Source organism: Lytechinus pictus, chromosome 16 (assembly GCF_037042905.1).
Source record: "Lytechinus pictus isolate F3 Inbred chromosome 16, Lp3.0, whole genome shotgun sequence".
Taxonomy (NCBI): Eukaryota; Metazoa; Echinodermata; class Echinoidea; order Temnopleuroida; family Toxopneustidae; genus Lytechinus; species Lytechinus pictus.
Window position 1 is genome coordinate 29,203,942 of NC_087260.1, and position 25,594 is coordinate 29,229,535.

Consider the following 25,594-nt stretch of genomic DNA (forward strand, 5'->3'; position numbering starts at 1 on the left):
CTACCATTTTATCATCATCAGCATTAACTTCTTATCATCATTAACATCTCCAATCCTTCAAAAAAAATTTCATCTGAATCATCATTGTTGTTATCAATAATTGAATTATTATTGTTACCCTTATTATTGTTATTATTCCATCGTCAGATACAGCAACTTGTTGATATGGGATTCAACCGCGGCGCTGTGATGCAAGCTCTGAGTATGTCTAACAATGATGTCACTATGGCAACAACAGTACTTCTTCAGGAATGAGCCAATCAGAAGCTTGGTTGCATTGATGTGCAATATTACAGATAGACTTGGTACTGAATCTCAAACTTTATATGGCCTATTGGTTCATTTCTGCTATGTTGGTTCAACTGAATTGTACAGTCATCAATATGGATCCCAAGTCGTTGGAAACAAGTGATGTAGGGCCTATAATTAAAAAAGTTGCCAATTTTATCATTTGAAAATATCGCAATCATCCATGAAATTTGATTACTGCTGCTAATGTTGCAATTACTGATCTAATAGATTAAAAGTAGAATAAATCTAATAGCATTGTTCAGTTTTGTGAAATATGAAGTGCAGCCTTTTTAGAATGAACCTTCAAAATTCTTTGAAGATCTCTAAAGCCCTGGTAACAACCAATTGAGCATCCCTGCAGGTGTGACCTATGGTGAATGTTGTAGTAAATCCTTGCAGTGCTTACTCAGATCTGTACTTGATCACCAAGTACACAGGAGCATGCAGAATACATAAGGTGGCAGTGGAATATGCCCATTTAATACTGTATGTGGATTTAAACGTGATACACACAGTCATTATACCTTCTGCCCACACCTCTTATGTCTGAAATATAGGCGATGTTGGACACCTGAACTTAAAATGGTTCTTTGACATGTACCCAGTTTAATTTCAGCCCTCTACTTTCTCTTGAAGATTTCTAAAATGGTCAATTCAAATAGTCTATGGTAACTAGCAGCCCAAGACAAGACAAAGATATGTGTGACTGGATGAAACAACATGAAATTTAACAATCACATAAATTTGTACAGAGTTGATTGCAGCTGCCGTACATATGTATACAAAGCCATTTATAACGGGCTGCAACCAGTGCTTTAGACGTTTAACCAGATTAAACGGATGTTATATTTTATTCAACATTATGAACCATTCAAAAGACCAGTCTTGCTCTCCAAAATGTTAATTTTTTGGTATGAATAATTTGCTATGCATTGCCTCTCTATTTTTTCTAATAATTTATTTCTGTCTGTAGAGCAATTGGTTTTATAAAATATATTTTTATAATGAATTGTATATGTTTTCTATGACTACATGTAATGCACTTTCACAATGTTTAAGGATATCTATTGAATTTAGAGAGCCAAGTAATCCGTTACATGTATCCATTTAGCTGCATGTTGTTTTGCAAGTGCTGAAGAAACTAACATCACATAAAAAGGACTCTTTAGCTTTTCAGCTTTTTATATACATCTCGGCAGAGCATGGTGAAGAATATCCATAACTAATATTTGGTGGTAATATCTCCCGAGGGGCCCATGATGTAGCCATATGAATGCATAATTAACCCTATAGGAATAGCAAACAAAGTTATGACATTTTAAAGATTTGCATTATTTCGGTGTTCAGCAGTTTTATGCATGTCTTCATGAATATTTAATTAGCAAACTGATTATTCTTTTGTATTTTATTACATTAGATTATTTTTATTCAAACTTTGTCCTCTGAGAATGAAAATAAATGGATAGACAACAAAATACTAAAAAACAACACAGTATAACATTTTCATTATTTTAAATGTGTAATTGTTATTTCCCTTTTGCTCTATAATCATAAAGTCTGCAATAATCTTAAGTAAATATTAATACGTACATGAATATATATTACTGATTAATCATTGCAGTTGTACCAACCGTAACACCCTACACAAAATAATATACATCATCACATCTTAGTTTTGATAAAGTGTAACTATAACTTTTTACAGTGAAATTCTATATAAATGTAATTAGAATAACACTAAGAAATATCATAATCAAATTGATAACCGATCATCATGCTCATATATGTATCTAAACACGATACACATTGAGCATATGTGAAAAAAATACAAAAATCTTTAGTTCCATATTTCCCATGGTAATTCAATTCATTCTTTATTTCACAAATAAGATAAACATACCAAGTTGTAATCAGTTAATACACAATCGCATGGCTTTCCATGAAGGTTATAATAAACAGTAAGGCTGGATGGCCTCGCTCGATAGTCCATAGTGAAACAACATTAATAATACTAAAACACAAAATCTTTTGCATGGGTGGAAATCTGTCCCGAAAGGTAGGGGGGACCAGGGGCTGGGAAATTTGACAAGCAAAAAAAAAAGTTTTCACCCTAAATGTAAGGTCATTTATTTTTCTCCATCATAACACCAAAAATAGTAGGGGGGACATTTGATATTGTGTCCCCCTACTATTTTTGTAGGGGGGATGCGTCCCCCCTGGGATTTCCACCCATGATCTTTTGAATGAGTATAAAAAATATTTGTTTAAATACACGATTGGGTGTGATAGGGAATACGTCTGTGAGCGGCAGATACACTTTCATGAAATTACAACTGTACTTGGGAAGGGAGGGGTGGGTGATCTATACTCCCGTGTGAGTATAATAAAAACTTGACACCTCACAAATCCCCAAGTTAGGGAAAAATATGCTGTTAACGCATAATCATGGGCGGAAATCTCTCCTTAAAGGTAGGGGGGACACACACACACACACACACACATATATATATATATATATATATGTGTGTGTGTATATACATACATATATATATATGTATGTATGTATGTATATATATATATATATATATATATATATACAGTACATATTTCGAAGAGGGGAGGTATTCCGAACTAAAGATGAAAGGCCTCAATAAATAATGCGAGCCCGAAGCGCTAGCCCAAGTATGTTGATATTTCAGAAATTGTGACCGGGAAATTGAACATTCTGAAAAAATTTTGAGATCATGAACTAGACTCGAACCTACCTAAACCATTAATGCGAAGCGCGAGCTGAAAGTTTTTGATTTTCCAACCAAAAAACTAGACATTCGTGACACTTTTTCAAATCATGAACAGGATAGGAATTACCTAAAGACTGGGACATTCGTAATACTTTTTCGAATCATGAACAGAATATGAATTCAACTAAATAATAGCTGACAGCTCTAGGTAAAATATGGCCAGTCTTAAACCCCTATGCAATGAATTGTCAAAAAGCCCCCGCATGTACACAGATTAAATTAGAAGAGCATGTCACGGTTAGACATTTCATCATATCATTATGTCTTCATCGGCCTAACAATGCTATTTACGAATTCGTTGGAGGTGTACCGTGAACGCTTTTTAAAAAGAAATCAAACGACAGATATCTTTTCATTCAATTTATCAGGAGCAAAATGAAACTGCACTATTCTCATTCATCATTTTATAACATTCCTTTTTGTCTGGCTGGTTTTTTTATTTCTAAAGTTTTGCCAGGTTTACCGACGCAAAAAGGAGGAAGAGTAGACATAAGAGAGGTGGAGAGACAGAGAGGGTTAGGGGGCGGGGGAAAACAGAGAACATAGCGGGGAAAGCTTAGACGTTGAAATTGTCACGAAAGATTGTGGTTAAATATTATGTCCTTATTCGTAATGTCGTCTGTACTATTCTTTTTGAATATTTGAATGACAATATTAAGCATGCGTTCCCAGGCTTGGAACTGGATATGTAACTGATTATGAAAATCAATAATAATCTTGTTTTGACTGGTAAACCAATTTGGGGTCGATCGAGGGGGACTGTCTGGTTCAGATTCTTTGCATAAATGAAGACCCTGAACCTTTACCACTGCATCCAATATGATATAAACGGCTTGATGGTCATAACCCTTGGAAGCGGAAGTGCTGTTGGGTATTTTGTACTCCATAAGCAGCACCCTCTTGGTAATTAGCTTGGTATGCTAAAATGTACAGATTTGATACAAATCTCTGTTATTTTTCAAACAGAAGAAAAAAAAATTGTTTATTATCTAATTGTTATTATTTTTGTTGTAATTCTTTTTCGGACCTAAAAGAACTTCATTTAGTTGAAATAATTTTTTGTGTCATTTTCCCCCTTAACCAAATCCCCTTTCATTTTGGAGTAAAAACTTTTTTTCTCGGCTTTTTAACAAACCAGCACCCCATATCTCTTTCATTTTTGCCTCTGCCATCTTTACCTTCGCCATTTTTTACACTGTTAGAAATGTTATACTTAAAAAAAAAATTCCTGCAACAGAGTCTGGAGAACACCTGTAATCTTACTGCACTGTGTAATCTTACATGCATTTGTGTAAAATTACAGAAAATTTGTATTTTGTGCGCGTACCCTTACAAATTTATTGTGATAAAACTGTTTTCCCCTTTTTAAAACATCTGTTCTGTAAAATTGTAGAAAAATTGTGGAAAATTATTGGGTTTTTATGTAAAACCTGTTTTTTTATTTTTCTGTAGAATCTACTGTTTTTTCTAATAGTGTACCTCGGCCACTTTTACCCCTGCCATTATCACATCTTCAATTTTTACCTCTTGTCATTTATGCCTCTGCTCTTTTTACCTCTGCCGTTTTTACCTCTGCCATTTTTACCTCTGCCATTATTACCTCTGCCATTTTTACCTCTGCAATTTTTTTCCTCTGCCATTATTACCTCTGCAATTTTTACTTCTGCCATTTTTACCTCTCCCATTTTTACCTCTGCCATTATTACCTCTGCCATTTTTACCTCTGCAATTTTTTTCCTCTGCCATTTTTACCTCTCCCATTTTTACCTCTGCCATTATTACCTCTGCCATTTTTACCTGGCACCTAAAAAACGAACAGGATAGGAATCTAAACAATTAATGAGGGCGCGAAGCGCGAGCTGAAAGTTTGTATTTCCAACCTAAAAACTGGACAATCGTAACACTTTTTCAAATCATGAACAGGATAGAAATTTTACTAAACAATATTAGATTCGAACGTGAAGTGGGTGCTGAAGATATGTCATTTCCGGCCTAAAAATGTGTATTATTAGCATATTTTTAAATCAAGGTTAGGGTAGCTATCTCACTAAATTTTGATTAATGTGAGCGCAAAGTGTATCCTGATTCTTTTTTATTTTCCGACCAAAAAAGTCATCTTCTTTTCACCTTATAGCAATAAACAGAATAGTATCTAGCTCAACCATAATTAGGCCTACTGATGCGAGCGTAAAGCGCGAAATGATTATTCAGATCCGAAAACTGGATCTTTCAAGCACTTGAAATAAAGAACAAAGAGTTTATTTCAATAAGCAATGCGAGCGCAAAGCGCGAGCTATTCTTTTTTTTTTCAAGATTTAAACCTACAAATAAGGAAAAAGATGGATATCTTCCTAAATGAATGATTTGATTTTATATATTTCTATCTAAAAAGTGAAAAAAATAAGCACGTTTTGAAATAAAGAGATGGCTGTGTATTAATGCAAAGCGCGAGCGATTTTTTTATTTTTATATCATGACCTGAAAGTTTTTTTTCCAATTATTACCCTCCCCTTCCATCATTTAATTTTCTTCCTCGTCCTATCTTTTTTCTTATTTTTCTCCTCACCTTCATATTTTGTGCCGCCAATAGGGGGCGGGCCACCGCTTCGCCCCCGGCCCCTTGATCTACCTATGATCCGGGGCGGATCCATGATTTTCCAAAAGGGGGGGGGGGGCAAATTTTTCGGAGGAAATTTTTGACAATCCCCAAAAATCACAAATTAAGGACATTTCATACACGAAAAAATTTGACAAGCAAAAAAAAAAGGTCTTCTGTTTTAAAGGCATTTTTACATTACAAATTTTGCTTCTCAAAGGGGGGGGGGGCACGTGCCTCCAGTGCCCCCCCCCCCCCGCATCCACGCCTGCCTATGATGACCCATCCCACTGCAGGAATTTCGTGTATAAATGGAATATAAAAGTCTCGTTAATAGAGTATTTAAAAACAAATTTGGGGGATTAAATATAGTTCAAACTCATAGCGAAGGATTCATCATTACTCATGAAAACTATTCTTTTTACTGAGTACGCGAACAATGAAAATATTCTTATATTCCAAGTAAATGTGGAATAAAGGGAAAATGAATTGGATTAACAAAGGTATATTCTTCTCGTCTGCTATCTATGCACTAAATTTACTTATAAGTATCCAGAGGTGATTTTCTTTTTTCGTCATTTTTATTAGTTATGAAATTGACAATGGCCATCAATGTCATCACTCTTTGGCTGGCATATAGGGCTAGATGCGAGTTCGAGAATAGTCGGGCCGGTATGCCTTTTTTTCCTGTCCAAGTTCTTAACAAAAGCTATCTGTTTATATATATTTCGAAATATGGTTTGCTTTAAAGTAAAACTCCCATCATTTGTTGTTTAAGAGATAATCATACACACAATGAAAAGTGTGTAAAATTGTGCCTTGTAATGTCAGTTACCGTGAAAATGCCCATGTGTATAATTTCGATTTTGAATTATGTATTTTTTCCATAATAAAAGACCACAAATAGTAGGGGGGACATTTGATATTATGTCACCCCTTTCCAAAATGGTAGGGGGGACACGTCCCCCCTGTCCCCCTGGGATTTCCGCCCATGCGCATAATCATTATATATGGCTGGAAAGAGTATCTTCTCCCAAATAATTTGATAGCATATTTATGTGGTATGTGTTAACGCTTGGATAATCAGTAGGTATTCTGTGTAGTGATGAAAATTTTGATTTGCACCAAAGTAAAGCATGACTGCAATGAATGAAACCATACGCCAATGATGTCATAATCCTACATGAGTTAGTAAACATATTTGCAAATCCCTTTTTAATGGCATTAACTTGATAATTGATACTAAAAAGTGTTTATTAAACAATTATAATGTTAATTATTGAAAAGATGGTTTGAAATGGATTTTAATGTAACCCTATAGGATTATGACACCATTGACATCTGGATTCATTCATTGCAGTCATGCTTTACTTTGGCGCAAATCAAAATTTACATCACTGCAATGAATACCTACTGATCATCCATGCGTTAGCACATAAATATGCTATCATATTTTTTGAGAAAACGAGGCTACTCTTTCAGGCCATATATAAACATGTATTAATCACGTATTTTTTCCGTAAATCGGGGATTTGTGAGGTGTCATTTTCTTTTTACTAGATATAGCAGTAGCAAAATAAATAAAATCAGATTGGAGGAAACATGATGTATGGAAGGATTTTTGAAACAGCTCCATCTTGAAGCAACTATAGTCAGTGATGGGGATCGGAATCACAACGATCATGGATTTATTTTTCTACCATACCACGAACTTCACCAGACTTAAGCATCTGTATGGTAAAAAGAAAAAGGAACTTCATATTAATTGGATTTTCCTACATACACTTATCAATTCATAGTCATACCAAGTAGATTAATAAAGGGGCAGAACGGTTTGGAAAGTAGGGTAGGGGGGTTTAATTATAGAAAACCACAGTGAGATTTATTTTTTTATTGTTCACATTTATGAAAAATGTGGGTGTGTGTGTAGGGGGGTTCAGCGGCCTGTGGTGAGCTCTGGTATTGATATAGTTGACTAACCCTACAATTAGACCTAACTGCATTTCAGTTCAACATTGAATGGTACAAGTACCACACACTTCTGCTATGCCTTGTAGAATAAAATCAATTGTAATATGTTTTATTTTTAGCCCTGCAGGTCAGTGATTGATGATCAAAAGTAGAAGACACAGATAATAGAAGGAATCCCTAATACCTACAACACCACAAATTAAAGAAAAACAAACCTTTTTCAGCTCTTCTTTTGTTTTGTCTTCAAGTTCCCTGATCTGCTCGATAGTCATGTCATACCACTCATCCAGATTGCAAAACATTTTACGATAGAAGTTTAGATAAATGCGATGATTAGCCTGCATGAGAATTAATACAATATGCTAGGAACATTTATGTGCATACAATCATGATGAGAGAGAACATGAGTATGTAAAATTGATCGAGCTCTCTATAAATTTTGTGACTCATATCTTTAAAAAGCAAGTCCACCCTAACAAAAACTTCATGTGAATAAAAATAAATTTCACTCGCATAACACTGAAAATTTCATCAAAATGTGATGTGAAATGAGAAAGTTATGACATTTAACATTTCACTAAATTTTACAAAACAGTTATGCACATCCTGGTCGGTATGTAAATGAGGGAACTGATGACGTCATCCACTCACTATTTCTTTTGTAATTCATTATATGAAATATTTTCATTTTCTCATTTTCTTGTGAAACAAAGTTTTATTCCTCCCTGAACATGTGGAATTACCATCGTTTTTACATTTTGTGGTTCAGTCAAGTGGGTCATTATGGTCAAATCTGTAAAAAGTAAATATCGTAAAATAAAATTAAAAAACACAAAATAAATCATGATTGAGGGGCATCATTAACTCTCCCATTTGCATATGATAATCCACATCATTTGTATTGCGCCATATTTCTGTTCAAAAACATTAATAGGCGCAGGCTCATCCAATTAAGCCAATTACTACACATCCGCTGATATAAGTTAGTTTTGAGAGACGATTTGAAGAGTTCAATGTTGTCAATTTCACGGAGTGAAGAAGGGAGGGAGTTCCAGAGGCGTGGAGCAATAGATGAAAACGCACGATCTCCATATTCCTTTATCACTAAGTTGTGAAATATAAGCAAAAGGCCCTTCTAAAAATAAAAACCTCAATTGTATTGTTCAATAAGTTCGATGACATATCGCAGTAACGAACCCAAGAACAAGGTGATTGATTGATTAACTTCTTTTGATCACGTTATTAACTATTGTCCAATCATGTGTGTTGGTAGTGTTTGCCATGGCATGTTGTAACTGACCTGAGTTGACCAATGTTTGTAATCCCTTAATGGAGGCCTCTATGAAGATCTAACCCAATTTAGGCACTTGCATAGTAAAATAAAAATGTATGAAATTGTTCATATTTATACAGTCACGTTTTTTTTTCTTTAACAGTTTAAAGAATTGTTAAAACGATATGAGAAACTAAACATTGCTTTTTGAAATTCAAAACTTTTGTATAAAATTTGAATTGTACCGGGTCATTTCATAGTAAAAACATGGTTGTACAATGTGTTTACCTCTGAAGGACCTTTCGATGAAAGTACGAATCATAAAATGTAGACTCTTCAAATTGACCTTTTCAAATCTAACTTAATTCATGCAGATATCTCGGATATTTACTTTTAAAACTGACCCCAAATATATATATATATATATTTGCATTATCACTTTTTCCTAAATATGCGCGAAATATGATTTGAATACTTACCTTCTTGATAAACACTCTGAACCTTAGTTTGTAACCCCATCATTTGAACTCAACTAACCCTCTTGATAACACTGATCCTTAGTTTGTAACCCCATCATTTGAACTCAACTAACCCTCTTGATAACACTGATCCTTAGTTTGTAACCCCATCATTTGAACTCAACTAACCCTCTTGATAACACTCTGATTCTCTGAACCTTAGTTTGTAACCCCCACCATTTGAACTCAACTTACCTTAATCATAACACTCTGAACCTTAGTTTGCAACCCCCACCATTTGAACTCAATCTCCTCAAATAAGTACACAGTCATAAACTTGGTTTCCTTCTCCTGGAGAGAGAGAGAGAGAGAGAGAGAATAAAAGTGTATAAAGGTATTGATGTTGGGAAAAATGTAGAACTACTTCTTAGAGACTGAGTGTGTGTGTGTGAGAGAGAGAGAGAGGGAGAGAAATGGGGGGGGGGGGGGTAGAAGAAGGAAATGATTCTTACCTTCCAGTCAGTTGTCAGAGGTCCACAGTTAATTTTTTCTAGCCGAACCTTAGTTGGGTCACTTTCTTCACTATAGTCCTGCAATGATAATGATGATTATGACGATGATAATAATGATACTACTAATATTAATGCTGATAATTATGATACAAAAAAATAATGATAATATCAACATTATTAATGAACATGATAATCTTGCATCTTAACACATCATGTAAATCAGTTTTGTGATCAGGAAACGGCTTCGATATTAGCATGAACGTCATAATCGTGCTTTGTTAATCTATGCACAATCAAATATAGTCCTCCAAGCTAGTCCTACTTATTTTTAAACGGTGCCTGTACCTCTGAGATGAAATGTTATACACCTTACTAATATACTGTTGATATTGGAGGACAGCATGCAGAAGACGATGAAGCAAAAGTACCTTGATAACATCATATTTTTCTTAAAAATCTCGGTTTTATTTCACAACCGTTCAGTTGGCGATGTTACATTAATTGTCCTACCTTCAATATGTATACGTTATACACGAACATACCTTATAAATCATGTATGGATACATCTTTACTTGATATGAAAATTATACAATATAAATCTGCCAGCAACGGCCGTTCGAGAGAAATATATCAAATCCTTTCATACTTGAAATAGATATAAATGAATTGAATTAAAAAAACACAAAACAATGTGTTTCATTCGACACTAATTTGCCAATTTTACATAAAAAAATCTATTCAATATAGGGAGCCCTATTTTAATAGAATATCTGCATAGTTTTGTCCTGTTATAAAACAACTTCTCAAGCGTTGAATGAGCTGATAATTTATGGATGTTATCTTTGTCACTATAGCTTTCTAGTATCTACGATACTAAATATGTAAAGTAAGTGCTCAAATGTGTATTTTAGATGAAAATAAAAACACTATCAAAAGAAGTGAGCGGGATTTAAATGCAAATCCTGACGGCCAGAAAAATGAGATATTCTATTCGGGAAAAACATTCATTGACTGCTATGTTTGAGTGATATTGTAATGTTCGATGATACTCGAGTGAAGTTCACAATACTGAACGTGTACCAAAGTTTTAGACAGGTTTTGAGGTCATTTCAATAGTAACACAGAAACTATTTAGCTAACTTTCGTCACCCAAAGATATACTGGGTAAGACGAAAAAAATAGTAAATGAAAAAACACGTGCCAAATGCTCACTTAAAATGTACAAACCCTCTCACTTTTGTGAAGTGGTATAAGATATTACAATACGCCTGAATAAATATGAATATTATTTCTTTACCGTTGGTGGAACAGGATCATTGACAATGTCTATATCAACTATTCTTGCTTGCTTAATTTTATCCTCACCGATGGCACTGATGTTATCGAACACCTGTAAAATGATAAATAAAGAGCTTAGTTTCTAAGATGATAATATAAACAAAGAATCTTCTTGACAGTTCTCATCAGTAGCGTCTCGTGGGCCACGGTATGGAGGGGGGGGGGTGGGGCACCAGCAAAAAAAAAATTGAGTCACTTGAAGCGTGCTCAATTGCCAGGTAAACTGACCCAATAGAGAAATTTTAAGGACTGTGCCATTAAACCGATATGTATCTCACTGATCAAAATGCGAGCGCGAAGTGCGGCCTGATTTTTCTTATATTTAGTCCCCCAAACGGTAATCATAGGCAAATTCAGTTTGTAATCATGATACGTACCTGTCTCACTAAACAAACAATGCGAGCGCGAAGCGTGAGCTGATTTAAAAAAAAATATTATACTGACCCAAACAGGGACATTTTAAGGACTGTTTTTTTAGGAATTCACGAAGAGCTTACTTATCTCACCATGGTCATGATTTTGTGAGCATTACACCTAAAACACATTAAGCACTTTTTGGAGTAATTGTAACGATGAACATGAGTATTTCACTCTGATTCATATCTGAAGAGGGGCATTCTAAGGCATGTTGTAGGAATTCACTAAGACCATATAGTCCGGTCTGTTAGCGTCAAAAACACCCTACTTGTGGACACGGTGGACAAAAGCATGATTTTTTCTCCAGACCTTTGTTTATGTATAAGAATTAAAAATTGGGTATGCTCCAAAAAATCTGGCTGCAGGAACAGAGAAAAAATGGGTGAAAGAGTCAGAATTTATGAGTTTAGATTGGTCTGATATATAGACTAGCGCTAGTGCAAAACTCAATAGCAGTGCATTATTTTGCATTGGTTTAGTTCTTGAATTCAGACCCTTTTTTAACATATATGTTCTGTTTGTCCTCACATCTCAATGCACCAAATATCTGAATGCAGATGCTAAACAAGCCGAAGGGTGGCAGTGGAGGGGGTTGGATGTTGGTATGTATGTACATATTTTGGTCTTGGGGTAAAGATGTGCAAAACACATTTTTTGAATGTGTTGGAAATGGTGTTGCCATGGTAACAGTGTATTATGGCAAAAATAAGGTAAAAATCTTACAGTTAGAACTACTTCCTCTGTTTTTAACCGATTCTCAAGAAATTTGGCACACACATTGGTCTTGAGGTGAAGATGTCTAAGACACATGTTTGTGTGTCTTTCAGAAATCTCGTTGCCATGGTAACAACATATTATATGGTGAAAATTGGGAAAAAAACTTACAATTCAAACTGCTTCATCAGTTTTCAATCAATTCACATGAAATTCGGCACACACATTGGTATTTAAGTAAAGATGTACAAGGCACTTTGTGTGTGTTTCAGAAATTGTGTTGCCATGGTAACAACATATTGTATGGCAAGATTTAGGTAAAAACCTTGCAATTTGAACTACTTCATCAGTTTTGAAACAATTCTCATGAAATACAGCTCACACATTGCCCTTGGGGTAAAGATGTGCAAGAACCTTTTTTTTTTGCATTTGTCAGAGAGTGCATTGCCAGGGTAACCACATATGATAGCTAGAAATGCAGGAAAACTCATCGTGGATCAATCTACTTCTCAGTTTTCAGCCTGTACTCATAAATTTGACACACATATTCATTTTGGGTAAAGATTCATATTCAGTGTGAAAGGGGAATCCAGCCTTGGTGTAACATGTTGTGTGGAAAAGGAGAAAAATAAGAATGGTGAAAGTTTGAAAGAAATCGGACAAGCAAAATTTATGGCTGCTTTAAAATTAAGATCCCTAAGACTACTAGTATGTAGATTTCAAATTGGCAACTGGGTAAGTAAATTATGACAAGGGGCGAGGCCGCAAGGACAACTTTCCCATAGGGCTTGTACTTAATTATCAGGATTTTTGGTTTTCTCCTAAATCCCTATTCCATTGGGGCCGTAATATAAACCCGGTAGTATATTGTTTTATGTCCTCATGAAAGAAAGATATAATTTGAAGTAAAACTTTTGAAAAAGACATTTAAGCCAATTAATTATTCCAGTACATGGAAGAGTGGTCCTTGCCTTACATCACTATGACATCACATATGCGGCCAATTTGAAGTCTTCATGGGTAGAGTGATTACCAATGTTTACAACTTTTATATATTCACAAATTTCTTATGGTTTGTCCGATATAGTTCAAACTTTGACCTACAAACTTGTCTGATTTTTCCTTTTCCTCAATAATATTTATAGGTTTTTTTTTTTTTTTTGGGGGGGGGGGCGGAGGAGGTCCTTAAAAACTGACAACATAAAAATATAGAAGATTAAAGGCCATGACCATTAGGAACTTAAACACTCTTTTAAAAAAGCACCCCTTCCATTTTTTTTGGGGGGGGGGGCTTTAGAAAATTGCCACATAAAGAGTAAAAGGAAATTATTACTAGGAACTTAACCCCCCCCAAAAAAAAAAAAAAGGGGGAGAAAAATCCTTTACACTTCAGCGTATTAATTTAAAGCCTAAAACATTCTGCTTTGATAAAAGATCGTTTTCGGTGCCCAATTAATCAATGTTTTATTCATCTTCTTCAGCTCAGTCTTTGTTCATTTCAGTTCCTACTCTGACATTCTTACATCACTTTTTGTACTTTTGATCTTTACCATACGTTCTTGTTTTGTTCCCTCTCTCCCCCTCTTTGTCTCCCTCTCTAAGTACATTTTTCTTAGCTATTTTAATTCATTATCATCTAGCAACAATTATTCCATTTTGAATACTTACACCTACACCGAAATATAATAACATGACATTCATTTTTTTTTCATAATCTTTTAAACTCCATTTTGGCTACACTCTGTCCTGAATAATACTATTAGCAATATTTAATGTCTAGTTTAAAGAATTGAAGAAATGACTGTCATATTATATTTTGGTAAAGGTGCATCAAATTCATATTAACAAGGTTGCAGCATTCAGAATGGAATAACTGTTGCTTGACAAAAATGGATTTAGTTATTTTCCAAAAATCCTCTGTGAAAATTTTAGTTTTATCACTGAGTTTTCCAATTCTTGCAGTTACCACCATCTGAAAGGGATATGACTAGAATATAAGTATATGTAGAGAAATGAAAGTCATCATTTGCTCAATGAACAGTGAATAAGTTTGTCTTTACTCCAATGGAAAATTATTTGCATTTTTTTTATGACAGTCAGAGTTTGCATCCAACAATTTTGCTACTGAAACATAATATTTATTTTTTTGACAATGGGAGATGTAGGATAAAGCAGGGGCTGTCACAGAAATATACTGAAAAAATTAAATGAAAGAAAATAGAAGGCTAAAATCTATTGTGCGCATATGGATATTTTTGATATGGTATGTTATTGAGTCATGGATTTGCAAGTGAATTTCTAAACCAAGTGCAGAGATTTTTGTATGTATTTGTATTTCTATAATTAGTTGCATGATAAAAGGTACACTTTAAAATATGTCAGAAAAAATATACTTGGAGAGAGAGTAAAACAAAAAGGAGAGAGGAAACAGAAGGAGATGGTATGGTGAAGCTCAAAATCAAGAGTGATGTGATAAAGTTAAAAAGAAAGAGTAGGAACGGAATATGAATAAAAGACTGAGTATGAGAATATAAATAAACAATGATTAATTGGGTACCGCAAACAATTTTGTATCAAATCAGAATGCATTAAATTTCAAATGAATGGTCTGAAGTGCAAAGGACTCTTCTTACCTTTTAAGGGGGGGGGGGCATGTTTCTGCTCAAAAATATATCAGCCCCCTATTTTTTCGGGGGGGGGGGTTAAGTTCCTAGTCATAATTCTTTTACTTTTACTTTTTTAGGTCATTTTCTAAAGACCCCCCCCCAAAAAAAAAAAAATAGGAGGCTGATATATTTTTAATGTCTTGCTTTAAAAATGCAAACACCCCTGAGGGGCAAAGGCGTAGACTGGTTTAAGCATGGGGAGGTAGAACTAAAAGTGGTATGGGGAGGGGTACACATCTTGGGGAGGTGGAACTAAGGTTTGGAAAATCAGCTGTTGAAAGTAGAAGGGGTACACATTTCGTTTTGCTTGCCAGTGTTGGAACTCCTCTGCCTCAGCGAAATGTTTCACATTCACCCAGTGTACCCCCAGCCTATGCCCTTGAGGGGATGCTTATTTTAAGAGTGTTTATCATTTGTATGTTCCTAATGGCCACTGCCTTTAACCTTCTTTATTTTGATGTCAGATTTTACGGACCAATCCCGCCCCTCCCCCCAAAACCTAGAAATATTAATGAAGGTGATTTATACCCCCACACTCTGGCGTGAACATTTTAATGCAGAGAAGACATTTAGAATTTAATATGAATCTTTACCCCAAGATGAATATTTCTTCCAACTTTTATGAGCACTGACTAAAAACAGGGGAAGTAGTTTGATCCACAATGAGTTTTCATGCATTTCTGGCTATCATATGTGGTTACCATGGCAATGCACTCTCTGACAAATGCACAGAAAAAAGGTTCTTGCACATCTTTACCCCAAGGCAAATGTGTGAGCCAAATTTCATGAGAATTGGTTCAAAACTGATGAAGTAGTTCAAATTGCAACATTTTTACCTAAACTTTTCCATATAACATGATGTTACCATGGCAACACAATTTCTGAAACACACACAAAAATCGCCTTATACATCTTTACTTTAATACCAATGTGTGTGCCGAATTTCATGAGCAATGATTGAAAACTGATGAAGCAGTTTGAATTGTAAGTTTTTTTCCCAATTTTCACCGTATAATACATTGTTACCATGGCAACAAGATTTCTGAAAGACACAAAAAAATGTGTCTTAGACATCTTCACCTCAAGACCAATGTGTGTGCCAAATTTCATGAGAATCGGTTAAAAACAGAGGAAGTAGTTCTAACTGTAAGATTTTTACCTTATTTTTGCCATAATACACTGTTACCATGGCAACACCATTTCCAACACATTCAAAAAATGTGTTTTGCACATCTTTACCCCAAGACCAAAATATGTACATACACACCAACATTCAACCCCCTCCACCGCCACCCTTCGGCTTGTTTAGCATCTGCATTCAGATATTTGGTGCATTGAGATGTGAGGACAAACAGAACATATGTTAAAAAAGGGTCTGAATTCAAGAACTAAACCAACGCAAAATAATGCACTGCTATTGAGTTTTGCACTAGCGCTAGTCTATATATCAGACCAATCTAAACTCATAAATTCTGACATTTTCACCCATTTTTTCACTGTTCCTGCAGCCAGATTTTTTGGAGCATACCCCATTTTTAATTCTTATACATAAACAAAGGTCTGGAGAAAAAATTATGCTTTTGTCCACCGTGTCCACATAATTCCGCTAACAGACCAGACTAATACGTATTTCACTAACCAAATGATGCGAGCGCAAAGCGCGAGCTGATTTTTTTTTTTAATCCCAGCTCATTTTGTATTATTTAGAAACAGATATTCGATTGGTTGTTTAAAATTGGGGACCTTTTACTATTCTGTGCTTTTATCATATCCCATCAATCATACGAATTATTGAAGCTTACGAAAGAAATCGAGCACTGAATCTTATATATGCCTAATTTTTAAATTTGCCTCAACTAAGTAGTGTAGAGAAAATATCCGAAGGGGCCACGGGATGAAAAAAAAAAGAAAGACTGGAAAAAAGGGGGTCTTCACTCCCGAATTATGATGATTTAGGGATTTATGTCACGGAAATGGGGAAGGGGCACGGGCCGGATATGCACCCAGATGGATATATCTGTGGGTAACGACATTACTTTACCACTCGGCTATATTGATTAAAACCAACATCCCCATATTCATTATGGAAGAAATTAATCAAACAAACACTCTAAATAATGAAATTTCAAATCAACATAAATTTTGAAAGGTTCGAGTGACAACCTTTACTAAATGTTATATCTAACCTTGCATAAAAGCTAAATCTAACATTTTAAATATTTGGTCGAACCATTTGAAGTGGTAAATGCAACATTTAGCCAAGTTTGTCACTCGTCCAACCTTCCAAATGTTGATTTTACATTTCCCCTTTTTAGAGTGAACAAACAAATTAACAGAAAAAAAAGATAATAAACGAAGAATAAGCAATAACAGACTTACGCTGTCCGCCATACTGGCTTTGTCATTGTCCTGGAATATTGTGTGACGAATAAATGTGAAGCCATTCTTCATATAGTCAGGATTCTGCAGAATTAATACAATTGATAAAATCAATTAAAAGAACGATATCAATTCATACCATATATGAGTAAATTCTGTTTTTTTTTTCTTTATGGAGGAGGGGGATGGTAGTTTAATACGTAGATGAATGCCGGAACCCCATGGGGGATCTAGCCAGAAATAACCAAAACAAATTTCTAACAAATTTCTGACATGATGGCTATCACCATTTTGGAGACTCTCTGTCTCAAATTTTTTTTTGGCAAAGCAGAAAAATATCAAAGTAATACCTCGTCCTTCATGTCCTGTATGATAATGACGGAAGATTTTGTATTAAAAAAAAAGGGGGGGGGGGGCAGCACTTGTGGATCTACATCTCTTCTGCTCTTTTAAAGAATGAAAATATGTGGGATTTTTTGTGGTGGGTTGGGGTTGTTTTCCACGAATTAATTTGTCACCATGAGATCAGGATAAGAAGAATGATAAAGTATTTACACTACATTCGGATCTTAGTACAGGAAATGTGTCCCAAGTCTTTTGGTGTATCTCCAATGATCCTTTCGGTGCGAGAAGTCTTATTAACGCCGGCACTTTTCTGAAATTAAATCAAATAAGAAGAAAAATGAAAAGATACATGATAAACATTACATTTAAGTGGAGCATCAATTAACATTGAAATAATTCAACTCAAATATGAACAAAATTAAAAAGTGCATAAAATTAGACTTGCAAATACATAATTATCACAGATCTCGTATTGAATTATGAATACCGATAAAGGTGACGTAATATTGAAACCAATGTATAATTATTCATAATTGATTAATAAAAAACGGAGAGCTTTATTTCAAGAGTGCCATTATAATACTATCAACTCTCTCTCTTAAACAAGATTAATATGTAACTTGAGAGATGAGGTTAGTAGGTCCATGGCAAAACACAAACCGTGAAACGGAAGTTCACTCGAATGTAAAATTTGTTAAATAAACAAATGAGTAAAAGTAAATAATTATGAAGGTTATGGCCCCCATCAAAGTTTTGATTTGAGAGGTCGAGCAGCTCCTCATTCAACGTGTTTAGGGATAGTATATATTAATGACATTCTTTTCTAAAGATCTACAAATAATTATAGACATTATTCATGCTTCTATGAGAGAGAGTGAGAAGAAAAAAATGATCGCGAACCATTAAATAGGAATTTAATAAATTTGCACCATATACAGTCCGACCTCTCTTATCCGGACACGTTGGGACCAGCACCAATCCGGATAAGGGATTTATCCGGATCTGGGAGACCCAATATTAAATGCACACAGCTGCTGCCTCGATCCCTGAAACGGCGGTAGCTACACGTTATCTATTGTATTTGTAGTGGGCGTACAGACAGTATTCACTGCAGTGTCAGTGCAAATTATAGGCGGTATTTTTACAGAAATGAAATCGAACGATGGCCAAAACTGTTGGATAATTTGGCTTACCTTTAGAATCCAATGTCATGAATCGATTACAAAAATCTCTAGATTTTAAAACGAGAAAACAACGGATACGACGTACCGGTACTTGTTAACTTTTTTAGAAATAACGTTTTTGAGATAAAAGCGGATACATGGATACTAAGATACGTGGATACACATGGATACGAGGATACGTGGATACTGGGATACGTGGATACTACAACCGTACTGATAAATGGATACATGGATACGAAGATACGTGGATACGCGGATACGTGGATACTACTACCGTACTGATAACTGGATACATGGATACGAGGATACGTGGATACGCGGATACGTGGATACTACTACCGTACTGATAACTGGATACATGGATACGAAGATACGCGGATACGTGGATACGAGGATACGGGCAGCTGGGATAATGTTTGTGGATACGGGGGAGGGGGTACAGGGGAGTATCCAGCTTTCGCCAAAGGGGGGGGGGGGGGGGGTGGAAGGAGGGAGAGTCGTGAGGGTATGTTATACAGGGGAGGATCCATGCACCTTTCGCGAAAAGGGGGAAAAGAAGGGAGAATCAGAAAATATTTTCATCCACATTTCAGTCGGTCGATCTGTCGTTCACTAAAAGTAGAATTTTGTTGGTTTATATTCTTTTCTTGGTTTAACATGGCCCAGTGCAGTACGTTTCTCAGTCATCTTATTAAAAAAAAATCATTTTCAAGACAATACAGGCATATAGCTCATTTTTTTGTCCCTGTTTAAACACTTTTCCTTTTCCTTTACGTTGTTTTTCTCCTTTCTTTTCTTCTTTTTTTTTAAATATATTTTTCTTTTCTCTTTTATATTCTTCTTTTCTTGTCCATTCTATTTTTGTTTCTTTTTTAATTAAAAATAAAATTGTACAGGCCTACCTATTTTTTTTTAAATCAAATTCTTGTGATTTTCACAGTAAATTATAAGACAGAAAACTGGACTTTTGGTTCGTATAATTAAAATAATATATACATGTATATACCCTTCTTTTTAGAATTGTAGAGCAATATTTTTGCTGTTTTTTCTCTATAAATCTAGAGATTATGATGAATATGACATGGATTCTGAATGTTTAGGAGGATAAATATGAAGCGATTCGTATAATATAGGCATAGCTCATTTTCTGTCCTTGTTTGAACCCCGCGGGGGGGGGGGGGGGCACTTACATTGACGAGTGGATACCATGCGCGACCAAAAAAAAAACACGTAAAAAGGATGTCTTTCTCACGATAGGGCACGTTATGTACGTAACGTGATAAGGGTGTCAAAAACACAAAAATAATGAAAAAAGGGTATCTATTTCGCTAGGAAAATTACGTGTTTAGGGTCGAATTCGCGGGGATGATAAAACAAAATTAAAATGTTTTATAAAGGATGTCCTTTTTGCCCCAACACTTCGTATTTAGAGTCACGATTTGCGCGAGGTGTAGAAGGTGGGGTCGTACTAAACCAAATAAGGTAAAGCCGACGACCGAAGGACCCGTAACAATAAAACATTCCTGTACTTGTTTTCCTTTACGTTGTTTTTCTCCTTTCTTTTCTTCTTTTTTTTTTTAATATATTTTTCTTTTCTCTTTTATATTCTTGCTTTCTTGTCCATTCTATTTTTGTTTCTTTTTTAATTAAAAATAAAATTGTACAGGCCTACCTATTTTTTTTTAAATCAAATTCTTGTGATTTTCACAGTAAATTATAAGACAGAAAACTGGACTTTTGGTTCGTATAATTAAAATAATATATACATGTATATACCCTTCTTTTTAGAATTGTAGAGCAATATTTTTGCTGTTTTTTCTCTATAAATCTAGAGATTATGATGAATATGACATGGATTCTGAATGTTTAGGAGGATAAATATGAAGCGATTCGTATAATATAGGCAAAGCTCATTTTCTGTCCTTGTTTGAACCCCGAGGGGGGGGGGGGCACTTACATTGACGAGTGGATACCATGCGCGACAAAAAAAACACGTAAAAAGGATGTCTTTTTCACGATAGGGCACGTTATGTACGTAACGTGATAAGGGTGTCAAAAACACAAAAATAATGAAAAAAGGGTATCTATTTCGCTAGGAAAATTACGTGTTTAGGGTCGAATTCGCGGGGATGATAAAACAAAATTAAAATGTTTTATAAAGGATGTCCTTTTTGCCCCAACACTTCATATTTAGAGTCACAATTTGCGCGAGGTGTAGAAGGTGGGGTCGTACTAAACGAAATAAGGTAAAGCCGACGACCGAAGGACCCGTAACAATAAAACATTCCTGTACTTGTTTAGGGGTTCATTTCAGGGAACATTTACCAAGAGTATCGTTTTGTTACCAATTCTTGTTAAGGGTAGGGTTTCACGCGCCAATACTTGTTAAGGGGCGCATTTTCAGAATATGGAAATTACGTGTTTAGGGTGCTTTTCGAGACCCCATGGTCGCGCATGGTATCCACTCGTGAATGGAAGTGGCTCGCGCTTCGCGCTCGCATTGCCTTTGTAATGATTCCCATTCCAGAGAATTAAATGACATTTCATATATCCAGTTCTGAAATCAATTTGCACACAATGTTTTAGCTCGCACCTCAAGCTTTCATTATTTTGTTTGATTTACACAAATTGTTATATAAAAGTTTCCAGCTCGCGCTGCGCACTCGCATTGTTTGATTTGTGAGATACCTATCCTCTTTGGAAATTATTTCCAAAATTTGTCAAAATGCTCCTTTATCATGTCAATATACAAAAAATTAAGCTCGTGCTTCGCGCTCACATTTAATTGTTCGAGACACACAGCTTGTTTTTTTAAGGCGGTTTTCCACTAGGGCGCGGACAAGAAGGGTTGCGGAAGCTACTTTTGTCATTTCGGCATGCTGTCCGCAACCAAATTCCGTAAAAGATTATGCAAATGATCTTGTCCTAGGACACGACCAGGACTGTCTGCGTATTGTCGTAGGACATTCCTGGAACTGTCCTGGGACAAGATTATCGAAATCAATTTGTCAGCGTTCGGCGCGGACAGCATGCAGATCGTATTAGGACAGAACCGGAGACATTTAGGACAACGTCACGAGTGGTAAATTTAAGGACGAGGACAATAAGAATAATTTTCGGACAAATTGCGAATACTCCAAGAAAATTATCGTTCATATTTTTTTAAAAAATGAATTTAGGGGTGTTATTTGGGGTTTGGGGTGCGGTTTTTTTTAAAGAAACATTGATTTTCTTATTAAATCCGATTTAGGAGCAGGCGAGAATGAAGTAATTCGTCATGAAAGTACGCTATAAAAAAAAATCGACTACAAAGACGATGTAGGGTTTTCTTTTATTTCAAATCAAATTGCATACATTGGTGGAAATCCCTGGGGGACAGGGAGACGCTTCCCCTCACTTTTTGGAATTTGATATCAAATGCCCCCCCCCCCCACTTTTTGGAACGAGCAAACAAGAAAAAATGGAAAGAGAGGAAAAGGAAGAGAAAAGAGAATAGAAAATGAAGAGGGAAAATAAAAGGAGTAAGACGAGTGAATAAAATAAGATGAGGGGGGGGGGATTTCATGTCACTATTTTAAATTTTCGCTCGCTTTGTGCTCACATTGCCTAATCTATGATATACATAACTTGCTCAATAGGCTTATATTGAGCTTAAAATATCAAGTTTTGAAGTAAATATATGAAATATTTCTCGGACACTGAGTTTTCAATTTGTTTGATTTACAAATATATTTTATAGTTTTCTGTAAAATGACTATATTTTATGGTCTAAATATCGACATTTTCCGCTCGCGCTGCGCACTAGCATTATTTAATTCGTCAAGTAACTATTCTCTTCGTGTATTCCATATTTTTTTGAAAAAATATCCCTTTTTACCCGGTTGGATGCGAAAGTTATTGTATGCTTGAATTTGCAAGCGCCATTTCGAGGCTGCGATGAATGCAAGGAATGCTTCCCAAGATGTGGAAATTGTGCACTTTTCATGCGGGATTGAAATGAATCATGGGACAATAATATGCTGTAAATCGTTTTGAGCCGTTCTGAGAAAAGCGATATTTATAAACATGCTATCATTTATTATTATTTCTTATTAATAAAATATCATTCACGATCAAACAAAGTGCTTAAAATGCATTAGGAATATAAACTTGAATTTCTGTTTTTTCTTACATTCCTTTTTCACATTTTTTTCTCTTTTTTTATTTCATCTTTCTTTGCTCGTCTCATGCCGGTCTCACGTTCATGCCGGTCATTAACTTCAATAGATTACGTAATCACTATTAAATCTTAATCCCTCCTTTCAAGAATTTGGGGTATTAATCTTACACGGTATCCCTATAGTCTCAAAGGCATTCACAGGTGGTTCTTTATCAATGAACTGAAGGAATTCTGAAGTGACATTTTTTAACATAATTAAATCGAATTACATGTGTTGTGCATGCACGTCATATTTCAAAATTTCCAATTGTTGAAAATAAGCGTATCTTTAAATGTCATAACTTTCTTATTTTATATTCGATTTTGATAAATTTTCAGTATACTGCATTCGAGCAAGACAGTATCTAATTACCAGTTTATTAATAAGGTGATGTTGTAACTGTAGGTATGTCGTGTATGCATTTTTCGTTACAGCATAATCGTAGATGATAATAAATATTGGCAATTAAACACATTATTTAACGTAAATTACTAAAGAATTTTTAATGCATACAACAAGACCCCCCCCAAAAAAAAAGCAAGGAATGTCCGTTTTTAGGTCTAAATTTATGTACAAAACGTACTTAAAATATGAAGTTTCCGATCGCAATAGGCCCTATAACATATTTTAAATCGCGCTTCGCACTCGAATCAGTAATATTGTTTAGTCAGATATAACATTCCTGTTCACCATTTCAAAAAACGCTAAGAAAGTCATGTCTTTTCATAAACCGGTCAACTTATTCAATTTTTAACTAGGTCTAAATTCATAAAATATTTATTTTAAAAAAATCATTTTTGATAAAAATTAAGATATAGAACGAATCATATAGGACTAATACTTATCCGTATTTATAATCAGAACGAGACATTCACATTACAACCCACCAATTAAAGTTTAATGCAATTTATGCTTAAAACGAGATATTATATCATAAGCGTCATTGCATGCCGATGTTCTCTTACAATTGCAGTTCTCCATGCTCTCTTGATAGTCTTCTGGATGTATAAGTAGGAAGATAATTTTTGAAAAGAAGTAAATTATATGCCAATAATGCAATATATCATTCACAAAACTTTGTATTGCACTCCCTTACTTCATATTCCTATTTTTCTTCATTCTCCTCCTCCGTCTTCTCCTTTTATCCTATTTTCCCCCTTCTGTAATTCCTCTTCTATTTCTCTTCATCAAGTTCACTCTTTCTATAATTTTTGAAAAGAAGTAAATTATATGCCAATAATTATAAATAGAACGAGTCATATGAGATAATTTATAATCAGAACGAGACATTCACATAACAAGACATAGGAATGAAATTAATTTGTTTAAAAAAAGGATTGTGATATTGGCCCTATGATGTGTCTCGTTGCAATTACCAACAGGAGTGAGTGAAATTAATTGTCGAATTGTAACCAATGTTTTGAAATTGATTGGTCATTTTAATATAACCAAAACGTATATCGTTCTTATTATCCCCTTACTTAACTATTTTGTTGTTCTCTGTTGCTCGTGTCTTATTACTTATCACTGAGTTGTACATGATTGTAATTGTTTTGCGAAATATAAACGAAAAACTTCCAAATGTCATAACTTTCTTATTTTACATACGTTTTTTGATGAAATTGGCTTGTTTCTTATTTCTCTATTGATTCAAATCAATAACTTTTTGGGTAGACTTGACCTTTAAGCTGCATATTCGTACATGTTATTATATTAGCCTTCTTTTATGTTGACTGAAAAATCTATAATAATCCAAATAGTTTATTTATATTTTGTTTACTGAAATCAACTTAATTAAATAAAATCAATCCTAAAAAGGATTAAGATTAATTGGTCAAATTGTAATCATATGGGCTTAGGGAATTGATATATGTCTCGTTATAATTATAAAGAGAGCAGCCAATTTTTAACGATTCACTGATGAAAGTAGCCTTTTCTATCTTTTCTCTCAAGAAAAATACAGATTAAAAGTGACGATGTCAATTATCTGAAAATAAGGTAATTAGGGTCTGTGATGCTTCGTTCTAAAAGTACACTTAGTATCATGCACTTCTTCATGTGTTTTCCATGTTCCAGAGTATCAAAAACTCCTTGATGTTCTTATCCAAGTATCTATGTATCTAAGTTTTCATGTAGGCATGTGCCCGTAGCCGCGTATCCAAGTATCCATGTAACCAAAGGTATCTAAGATCCCCGTATCCACGTATCCGCGTATCCACGTATCCAAGTATCCAAGTCTCCAATAGTATCCAAGTATCCACGTATCCACGTATCCGCGTATCCACGTATCCACGTATCCACGTATCCACGTATCCAAGTATCCAATAGTATCAAAGTATCCACGTATCCACGTATCCGCGTATCCACGTATCCACGTATCCAAGTATCCAAGTATCCAATAGTATAGTATCCAAGTATCCACGTATCCACGTATCCGCGTATCCACGTAT

At 34.9% G+C, this 25,594-nt stretch overlaps 2 protein-coding genes across 4 annotated transcripts in view; one reads left to right on the forward strand and one right to left on the reverse strand.

The window, feature by feature from the left end:
* Window positions 1–2,422, forward strand: part of LOC129279323 (ubiquitin-associated domain-containing protein 2-like) — a 57,526-nt gene extending 55,104 nt beyond the window's left edge. Inside the window, exon 9 of one of the 2 annotated variants that reach the window (XM_064111362.1) lies at window positions 148–2,422. In XM_064111362.1, the coding sequence (XP_063967432.1) occupies window positions 148–255 (108 nt within the window). In that variant the 3' untranslated portion in view covers window positions 256–2,422. The remainder of the gene's footprint in view (window positions 1–147) is intronic. The other variant, XM_054915412.2, reaches the window with a different exon arrangement.
* A 3,705-nt stretch (window positions 2,423–6,127) lies between these two features.
* LOC129279619 (phosphatidylinositol transfer protein beta isoform-like) overlaps window positions 6,128–25,594 on the reverse strand; it is a 35,131-nt gene continuing 15,664 nt past the window's right edge. Inside the window, exons 4-10 of one of the 2 annotated variants that reach the window (XM_054915719.2) lie at window positions 17,972–18,071; window positions 17,417–17,500; window positions 11,200–11,292; window positions 9,903–9,980; window positions 9,646–9,741; window positions 7,875–7,997; window positions 6,128–7,418 (exon numbers count right to left, since the gene is read on the reverse strand). In XM_054915719.2, the coding sequence (XP_054771694.2) occupies window positions 7,377–7,418; window positions 7,875–7,997; window positions 9,646–9,741; window positions 9,903–9,980; window positions 11,200–11,292; window positions 17,417–17,500; window positions 17,972–18,071 (616 nt within the window). In that variant the 3' untranslated portion in view covers window positions 6,128–7,376. The remainder of the gene's footprint in view (window positions 7,419–7,874; window positions 7,998–9,645; window positions 9,742–9,902; window positions 9,981–11,199; window positions 11,293–17,416; window positions 17,501–17,971; window positions 18,072–25,594) is intronic. The other variant, XM_064111363.1, reaches the window with a different exon arrangement.